Source organism: Gadus chalcogrammus, chromosome 15 (genome assembly GCF_026213295.1).
Source record: "Gadus chalcogrammus isolate NIFS_2021 chromosome 15, NIFS_Gcha_1.0, whole genome shotgun sequence".
NCBI classification, from domain to species: Eukaryota; Metazoa; Chordata; class Actinopteri; order Gadiformes; family Gadidae; genus Gadus; species Gadus chalcogrammus.
Window position 1 is genome coordinate 4,529,981 of NC_079426.1, and position 10,000 is coordinate 4,539,980.

Sequence of the window (10,000 nt, forward strand, 5' to 3'; positions counted from 1 at the left end):
GGTGGCCAAGAGACGCAGCAGCACGGCCACACTCATCGTCTATGGTGAGACCCATACACACACACATACACACGCACGCAATACTCAATCGCTCAGACTCAGTCAGGCTCACTCACTCATTCGCTCACTCCCGTGCTCTCACTCTCTCACTCCCTCACTAACTCACAAAGACTCACTCACTCACAAAGACTCACTAACTCACTCAGCTACTCAACCATACACAGCAACACACAATCTCTGACTTTCTCACAAGCATAGACTCACTCACTCACTCACTCACTCACTCACTCACTCACTCACTCACTCACTCACTCACTCACTCACTCACTCACACTCACTCACTCACTCACTCACTCACACTCACACACACTCACTCACTCACACACACTCACTCACTCACTCACTCACACTCACTCACTCACTCACTCACTCACTCACTCACTCACTCACTCACTCACACTCACTCACCCACATACAGCCACAAACACTCTCTCACTCTCACTCTCTCACACACACACACACACACACACACACACACACACACACACACACATAGAGACACACACACACACACACACACACACACACACACACACACACACACACACACACACACACACACACACACACACACACACACACGATCCTTGCACAGAACGACATCAGAGACCATTTCTTCAGCCTGCAATCTCCTGCAAATGAGGATCCTGATCTGCTTTCAAAGTAACAACCAGCACACGGGAGAGCTTGTTTGAAATAGGGTCACCATCCCGCCATTTTGGATCCTATCTCCGCCCCAACTTCGTCCTATATACACACCAATGTACAATACGATGGGGGGGGGGGGTTTGTTAGACTGACTCAAGCGGACGGTCCCCTTAACGCGCCTGTGTCATGTCTCCGCCAGTGAGCGGCGGCTGGTCGTCGTGGACCGAGTGGGCGGAGTGTAACGCTCGCTGTGGGCGGGGCTGGCAGAGACGGACCCGCAGCTGCACCAACCCGGCGCCGCTGAACGGAGGGGCCTTCTGCGAGGGCCCGCCCTTCCAGAGGGTGACCTGCACCACGCTGTGTCCAGGTGGGTCGGCCGGGACGCGGCGGTGGAGGAGTGACTGAGATGTGGTTCTGTTGGATGGCGGAGTGGGATTGAAGCGTTGTTTGAGACGAAACACGCCCGGGGTTAACATGGATTGCATGACGCGCTGATTCAATGATATTTTTCAGAATGTTGTTCAAATCTGGGATCATTTCTTTGTTTGATGGATGGAAGGGGAGAAGAGAATTGAAACTATTCACAGAAGTGTGCTACCATGCTCTGATGGATACATTCATGCTCAAAAAGTTAACGGGAACCTTCCGTTTGTCCTCTCTCTCTCTCTCTCTCTCTCTCTCTGTCTCTCTCTCTCTCTGTCTCTCTCTCTCTCTCTCTCTCTCTCTCTCCCCCTCCCTACCTCCCTCCCTCCATCTCTTTCTCTCTCTCTCTCTCTGCCCCTCTCTCTCTCTTTCCCTCTCCCTCTGACCCGGCTGTCCTTGTCACCCAGTGGACGGGGGCTGGACCGAGTGGGCCAAGTGGTCCGCATGTGGGACAGAGTGCACCCACTGGCGGAGCCGCGAGTGCCAGGCGCCGCCGCCCCGGAACGGAGGCCAGCACTGCAGTGGCAGCATGATGGAGAGCAAGAACTGCACGGAGGGCCTGTGCACGCGCAGTAAGTCCCGCGTCCCACCCAGCGTGACATTCTTAATTGAATAGCCACCCAACACAACATATTTTTTCACTTTCTTTATTTTTTGGTCATTTATTTATTTTGCCGATGTGTTGCATCTTTCGATATTAATATCGCGTTGCGTAAAGTCGTTTGGAATTATGCCGGCCGTGTCTGTCTGAATCAACTCACAGAGCGGGTGTATAATCCTGTCACGTGCAATAATATACATTGAGGACTCTGACGTCTGTTTGAGTCGAGGGAGGAGGAAATGTGATTTGCGGGGGCCGTGATGAAATCACGCCGGCTGCGCTCCTCGCCCCGGTGTCGCGATTGCCTAAAGCGACGCACAATCCTGTCGTCGCCTGTGTACCTGGGTCACAGCGACCGCACACAGGCGGCGGTTTAAAGCTATGATCCGTTTGCACGGCCCCGGACATTTAACCCAGGCCCGGGCGTATGTTCACGTCGACACACACACAGAGTGGATCAAATCAGAAGGAGGAGACACAGATTGATTTGCGCCAGACTGTCAGGAAATCACGACTGAGTGTAGAAATTAGCGAGAGGTTGCGGAGCGTGCAGCGGTCTGTGAGTCAGAGCGCGACCAGACGAGCATCAGAGTCTCATGAGACACATGTCCGCCGCGCACAGGCGCCGAGACCACAACACACACCGAGCCGTGCGCACATGCATGCGGGCGCAACGGCTCGCATACAGCCCAACCCAAATGGGCCTGCATAGCTGTCGTTGCAAGCGTACTGCATCTATGGATGCTTTTATTAGGTTGTAGCCCTCCAGACTCTCTTTGTGAGTATATATGTCAACAGTAATGGGCGTACTTTTCCTGAGTTCTGTGAAGGAGACTGTGTAGGCGAGGCAGAGATTAAGAGCAGAGATATGTTCAAGCAACACTGTCCGCACAACATGGTGGATTGTATCTGCGTGTGTTTTGGTTTGTGTGTGTGTGTGTGTGTGTGTGTGTGTGTGTGTGTGTGTGTGTGTGTGTGTGTGTGTGTGTGTGTGTGCGCGCATGTTTGATTGCGTGTGGACTACAGAAATAAGTCGATATGACTTTGTTTTAAGATGAAGGTTGGAGATAACGTTTGTTTTTGGAACACATGCTTAGTTAGGTCTTTGGTCACAAAGACATCCCATTTACAATGCAGTTAGTTTTGCTGCTCGTTTAGCCGACTTAGTTTCAATGTTGTTTTTTTTGTCAGTTCTATTGCGCTATAGATAGATTTGGTTTAAATATATGAAGGGTAAAATTGACGATAATGTCAGCTGACTTCATTTCGTTTAAAAGATAAAAGTTCACAACGTAGCTTAGGCCCTTTTCCGTGAAAGCTAGAGTGCTGAGGGATTAGAAGTAGCGTGGCGAACAAAGCGTCTCATATTGGGAGTTTCGGTGCGTTATCAATATCTTGCTTCGAGGGGTTATTCTGAAAATGATTCCAGTGTATCAACACATCTGATTTCAGTTGCGCTCTCGCAATCATTTTCCCTTATCGTTCCTTTTCTATTTCATTATGATTCATACACATTTTCTTGGAAAAAATGTTGCACACAGAGTGAGTCGAATCAGAAGGAGGAGACACGGATTGATTTGCGCCAGACTGTCAGGAAATCACGACTGAGTGTAGAAATTAGCGAGAGGTTGCGGAGCGTGCAGCGGTCGGTGAGTCTGACCGCGACGAGACGAGCAGTCCCTAGTTGAGCCGGGTGCAGTTCAGCCGCGCTAATGCAACAGCGCCTCAAGTCTCATGATGAGACACATGTCCGCGCACAGGCGCCGAGACCACAACACACAGCGAGCCGTGCGCACATGCATGCGGGCGTAACGGCTCGCATACAGCCCAACCCAAATGGGCCTGCATAATCGTCCTCGCAAGCGTACTGCATCTATGGATGCTTAGGTTGTAGCCCTCCAGACTCTCTTTGTGAGTATATATGTCAACAGTAATGGACGTACTTTTCCTGAGTTCTGTGAAGGAGACTGTGTAGGCGAGGCAGAGATTAAGAGCAGAGATATGTTCAAGCAACACTGTCCGCACAACATGGTGGATTGTATCTGTGTGTGTGCGTGTGTGTGTGTGCGTGCGTGTGTGCGTGCGTGTGTGCGTGTGTGTGTGTGTGTGTGTGTGCATGTTTGATTGTGTGTGGACTACACAGACATAAGTCGATTTCACTTTGTTTTAAGATGAAGGTTGGAGATAACGTTTGTTGTTTAGAACATATGCTTGGTTAGGTCTTTGGTCACAAAGACATCCCATTTACAATGCAGTTAGTTCTGCTGCTCGTTTGGCCGACTTAGTTTCAATGCTCTGTTTTTTTTGTCAGTTCTATTGCGCTATAGATAGATTTGGTTTAAATATATGAAGGGTAAAATTTACGATATTGTCAGCTGACTTCATTTCGTTTTAAAGATAAAAGTTCACAACGTAGCTTAGGCCCTTTTCCATGAAAGCTAGAGTGCTTTGAGGGATTAGAAGCAGCGTGGCGAACAAAGCGTCTCATATTGGGAGTTTCGGTATGTTATCAATATCTTGCTTCGAGGGGTTATTCTGAAAATGATTCCAGTATATCAACACATCTGATTTCAGTTGCGCTCTCGCAATCATTTTCCCTTATCGTGTCCTTTTGTATTTCATTATGATTCATAAAAAAAAATTGTGAAAAAACATCACACACAAGTATAATAATCCATCCTACGTTTTCATATTCTGAGGTTGCTCATGCTTGTTTACTTTGAGATTCCCCCGGAGTAGTACATTCTTTTCTGCCTTTCTCCATGTTCATGATTTAACTGCATCATTCTTTTTGCATAACTGCTTCTCCATCCATTTGATTCAGCCTTTTGTTTTCTTTATTTTCTGTTTTGTTTTTCTCCTGCTCAAACAGATAAAAAGATTTCTATTGAGCAGGCAAGCCATCGTAAGTTCATATTTTCATGGCCTCACTCTTTCCCTCTACACTGTTCACTATTCATTTATTACAGTTGTTATGTCTCTACACTTGAGTGTGTCCATGTCCTTTGTGTGTGTGTGTGTGTGTGTGTGTGTGTATGTGTGTATGTGTGTATGTGTGCGTGTGCGAGCGTGCGTACGGATGTTTATTCAAGGAGATCTAACATGTGTGCAAGTGCATGAACTGTTCTGAGACTTTCTATTCCCCCAAGTACCTCATCTTTGATTTATCCCACTGATGACATCACTAGACTTCTGGCCCATCCCGCCATCACAGCAGTGGTGTCGCATTGTCTCACGACTGCAACAAATTCATTCGTCAATTAATCATTTAGCCTTGATTTAAAATACGCTCTAATTTAAAGCAGCCAACCATCTACAACTACTTTGGTTAGTTTGTAATTGATATAACGATTAATCAATGATTAGAATTAGATTCAAAGAATATTCTGCCTGATTGACTAACCGATTAATTGACTTCGCGCCCTGCAGCGCTACAGTGTCTTGTCCCGCGTGTTGATCTGATACGGCCTACGTCTCTGTGTTAACTGCCTCCCCCGTTAGCTCATTGCGTTCTAAATATACATTACGGCTGTGGTGCCCTGCTGGGTTAAAGACAAGCTCGCTGAGTTAAAACGACAGCAAACAGCCAACATAAGTTCATGCAGATGCAGTCAGGTGAACCGCTCTACACGGTTCAGCTGGCGCTCAGCTAACATGTCAGCGGGGAGGGGGAGGGGGGGGGGGGGTGGGGGTAGGAGTCTTCCAGGGGAGAGGAAGACTTCTCGTTTAGTAACAGCAGCGCTCCCCCGATGAAATGCCTCTTTTGCAAACACCGCCGGAGCCGCTCGCGGTCGGTCGGGGTTGTTGTTCCTTCAGCCGCTGTTCAAACAGTGGACATCCCCTCTGCTTAAAGTGATCACTATTAATGTTTACATCTCACGTTTGACGCTGATTGCGGCGGGCCCCGAGTGCGACGCGAGGCCCGCCGAAAGCGAGCTCGGTAATGCAGCCGACCCACCGATTGCTCCCTTTCGGGTAATAAGGGCGGACGTCTGTCTGGTCGGGTTTCATTCTCGCCACGTGAGCTGCCCCCCCCCCCCCCCTCCCCCCCTCCCTCTCCCTGGCACTCACTTCCCCTCCAGGTTTGTCCAGGTTCCCTTAGTGTACGGCTTATTTAGTGCTGGCGGTGCTGCTCTGGTTTCCCTTATCGTATGGCTGCTTTAGTGATGCTTCTTGAGGGCTGATGGTTCTGCTAAGGTCCCCCTTACCGTAGCACTTAAGTAGCACTTCATGGCTACTTTAGTGCTTAATGTTATGGTCAGGTTCCCTTTTCGCATGGATACTTAACGCTTAATGTTCTGCTCAGTTTCTCTCCTTATTTAGCGGCTACTTTAGAGATACAGTTCGGTTCAGGTTCCCTTCAATTCATAATGTCGTTCATTCAACTTTCATCTTCTGGATGGCTTTCCCTTCCTCAATCCGTTGCTCTCTCTCTCACTCTTAGGCCCAATCTCAATACTTCCCCTTACCCCTTATCTTCCCCCTTTACCTTGAAGTTGCACGTTCATGTGAGAGCTAGTGGTGTCTCAATACCCAATTTGATCAAGATTAAGGGATAAGATTGAGTGCTATGTACCCCTTATTTTTAAGATGATTTGAGAGCTCACTTGGGCCAAATCTCGATTCTTCCCCTTGCCCCTTTTGCTTTGTCTTTGTCTTAACCAAGACAATGACAAAGCAAAAGGGGCAAGGGGAAGAATCGAGATTCGGCCTTAATCTCTCTGTCTCTCTGTCTCTCTGTCTCTCTCTCTTTCTTTCTTTCTTTCCTTCTTCTTCTTCTTCTTCTTCTTCTTCTTCTTCTTCTTCTTCTTCTTCTTCTTCTTCTTCTTCTTCTTCTCGCGTGACTACCTAGAGCACTCCTTGTCTCTATGCTTTAAGGATTCAGGGCGAGGCAGGAAGGGGTGCGTTAGCAGCCCAGCAGTAAGCATGAGGGTAACCTAGAGAGACCTGGAGAGAGATGAACTGAAGGATAACCCTACTTTTCACTCTCCAACCCACTCCCTAAATCCCCTTATACCCCTGGATGTGTTATGTGTGAGTGTGTGGGTGTTTGTTAGTGTGTTTGCGTGTGTGTGTATTTAATTGTTAGTGTGTGTGAACCGAATAGTATGTGTGTTTGCGTGTGTGTATTTAAGCGTTAGAGTGTGCGATTGTGTATGTGTGTGTGCCTGCCTCCTCAACCTGACCCCCCCCCCCCCTCTCTCTCTCTCTTGCCCCCTCCAGCTCTGAGTCCGGGCATGGGTGTGGCGGTGTACTCCGGCCTGGTGGGGGCGCTGCTGCTGTGCGTGATCCTGGTGCTTTGCGTGGCCGTGCTGGCCTACCGCCACAGGTGCCGCCATCTCCACGGCGACATCACCGACTCCTCGTCGGCGCTCACCGCTGCCTTCCACCCCGGCAACTACAAGCCCCCCCGGCAGGGTGGGTCCGCGTCACACACCATACCCCCGGACCGTTGTTTAGTAGATACCAGAACCCACGCTGCACTCTGAATCAATTTAAAAAATGTCAGCCTTTTTTTTTTCTACCGGGAGTTCTTCCTCTTATCTCCTTTATTGGGACCCCCCTCGCTCCTCTAGGGGTTCCCAAAGGTGGAGTAGCCATACCGCGCCTCCGCAGGATGCTAGCACTACCTGTCAACAACGTGCACACCTTCACTGTGTGTCCGTGCATGTGTATCTCTCTATAGATCTATAGATCTATAATTATATATATAGACAGACAGACAGACAGACAGACAGACAGACAGACAGACAGACAGACAGACAGACAGACAGACAGACAGACAGACAGACAGACAGACAGACAGACAGACAGACAGACAGACATATTGATATAGAGATGGATAGATATAGAGAGATAGAAGTAGAGATATAGATATAGAGAGATAGAGATGGATAGATATAGAGAGATAGAAGTAGAGCTATATAGATAGAGGTATAGAAATATTGTTATAGATATAGTTATAGATATAGATATATAAAGATAGATATATTTATAAAGTGCAGAACGGCCAGCACCACGTTAACACCCCTCCCCCTCTCTCCCCCCCCCCCCCAGACAACCCCCACCTGCTGCAGCCCTCGGCTCCGCCCGACCTGACGGCCTCTGCGGGCACCTTCCGCGGGCCCCTGTTCTCCATGCAGCAGGCGGCGCACGACAGCCCCCACAAGATCCCCATGACCATGTCCCCGCTGCTGGACCCGCTGCCCAACCTGAAGATCAAGGTGTACAACTCGTCCACGCTGTCGTCCGCCACGGAGCTGCCCGGCGACGCGCGCTCGCTCACCGACGGCGACATCCTGCGCCTCAAGTGCACGGGCACCCTGGCCCGGGACCGGGACCCCCACGCCGGCCACACCCTGTCCCGGGAGCCCGGCCTGAGCACCAGCGCCACCCTGGGCCACCTGGGGGGACGGCTCACCATACCCAACACAGGTGGGGGACGGGAGCGGTCCTGGGGAGGGGGGGGGGGGGGGTCCGCAGTAGGGCGGGGCCATTTGGCCTAAAAACGAAATCTCCGATTTTTTTCAAACCAAACACGATTATTGATTTTAATCAACAAAAGAAAAAATCTATAAATTACAAATATTTATATTTTTTAAGATTTTATTTGAAGTTATTAATGGTTAACGAATACAACATTTGGTTACCACAGATTTAAGCCAAACTCTAAACACTTTTCTTTTTTTTTTATAATCGATTTTCTTTGAAAAAAAAAAAAGATTATTGACCATCAATTTGAATCGATTAATCGCCCAGCTCTAATGCAGATGCTGTGGTTTGATTCTGACTATAAGGAGTGGGGGCTTCTGGGTATTTTGAGATCTCTGGGTTAGTTTGAGTAATTGGTGGTGGATGGTTATTGGTTATTATGCAGTGTTTTATGATCATGGCCTTTTGGGAAGAAGGAGTAACATGTGATTTTTTATGGTGGATTGTATTTTTCATTTTGTGGGAAGGTCTGTCTCACTACCAGGTCAGTGGCGGCACTAGGCTCTATTAATATAGAAGAGTAACTGGTAGCTGTCTGCTTATTTGCTTGTTGGCAAAAATCAATCTCTCGTGCAAACAAGACAATATGCTTCTCCCTTTTTTTCTTTGTTTTGTTCTTTGTTGCTCTTTGTCTCTCTTTCGTATTATTCGTTCTTTCTCTGTGTGCCTTTTTCTCCCGCTTCTTTTTTCTCTCTCTCTCTGAGTGTTAAGTCTCTGTGTTATCCTCTCTGTATGTGTGTGTTTCTCGCCCTCTCTTTCACAGAAATTCTCTTTCTCTGTGTCTCTCACCTTGTCTACATTCCCCTCACACTCCCTTTGTCCCTATTTATATAAAAGTCTCTCTCTCTCTCTCTCTCTCTCTCTCTCTCTCTCTCTCTCTCTCTCTCTCTCTCTCTCCTCCCAGGTGTGAGTCTGCTGGTGCCCTCTGGCACTATTCCCCAGGGGAAGTTTTATGAGATGTACCTCATTATCAATAAGTGGGAAAAAACGACGTGAGTGCAACCCAACACATCAAATGCTTTTGTTCTCGCCAAGGCCCTAGCACTGATCTCAGACCACAGAGGAAAATAGACACAAGTCACAACTCTATGTTACAAGTACTTAGTGGTGTTGTGAACCTTTCCAAAGCCGAGAGCCGAGGTGGTTTCGCGAGAAATACCTGTTGCTTACTTTTTGTACCTCGACGCAATACCACAAACCCCCTCCTTTTAACGAGATAACGCCGTTTCTATTTCCGTGCCAGTAAAGCATTTGTGTGTGATGACAGGTGACTTGTGCGCCGCTGACAGCATGTGTGTGTGTGTGTGTGTGTGTGTGTGTGTGTGTGTGTGTGTGTGTGTGTGTGTGTGTGTGTGTGTGTGTGTGTGTGTGTGTGTGTGTGTGTGTGTGTGTGTGTGTGTGTGTGTGTGCTTTGATGTTGCAGGCTTCCCTCGGAGGGCAGCCAGACGGTCCTGACCCCCGTGGTGAGCTGTGGGCCGACCGGCATGCTGCTCAACAGGCCGGTGGTGCTCACCCTGCCCCACTGTGCCCAGCTGGACACCCCCACGCCGGACTGGACCCTCACGCTCAAGACGCAGACCCACCAGGGGGCCTGGGAGGTACGGCGGAGGCAATCGATAGGATACGGGGGCTGCTTCTCCGACACGGTGCTGCTGGTATTAACGTAGCCTTGTTGCTGTGCTTAACTCTGTGTGTTTGTGTGTGTGCCTCTCATCCTCCTCCTGCTCTTCCTCGTCCTCCTCCTTATCTTCCTCCTCTCCCGCATCTTCCTCTTCC

The 10,000-nt window shown here is 49.0% G+C and overlaps 1 protein-coding gene across 1 annotated transcript in view; it reads left to right on the forward strand.

The window, feature by feature from the left end:
* The window catches only part of unc5b (unc-5 netrin receptor B), a 38,234-nt gene that overhangs the window by 24,288 nt on the left and 3,946 nt on the right, over positions 1-10,000 (forward strand). Inside the window, exons 4-11 of the mRNA XM_056609880.1 lie at positions 1-44; positions 908-1,075; positions 1,539-1,703; positions 4,605-4,637; positions 6,956-7,150; positions 7,790-8,167; positions 9,129-9,216; positions 9,648-9,822. Of these exons, the coding sequence (XP_056465855.1) occupies positions 1-44; positions 908-1,075; positions 1,539-1,703; positions 4,605-4,637; positions 6,956-7,150; positions 7,790-8,167; positions 9,129-9,216; positions 9,648-9,822 (1,246 nt within the window). The remainder of the gene's footprint in view (positions 45-907; positions 1,076-1,538; positions 1,704-4,604; positions 4,638-6,955; positions 7,151-7,789; positions 8,168-9,128; positions 9,217-9,647; positions 9,823-10,000) is intronic.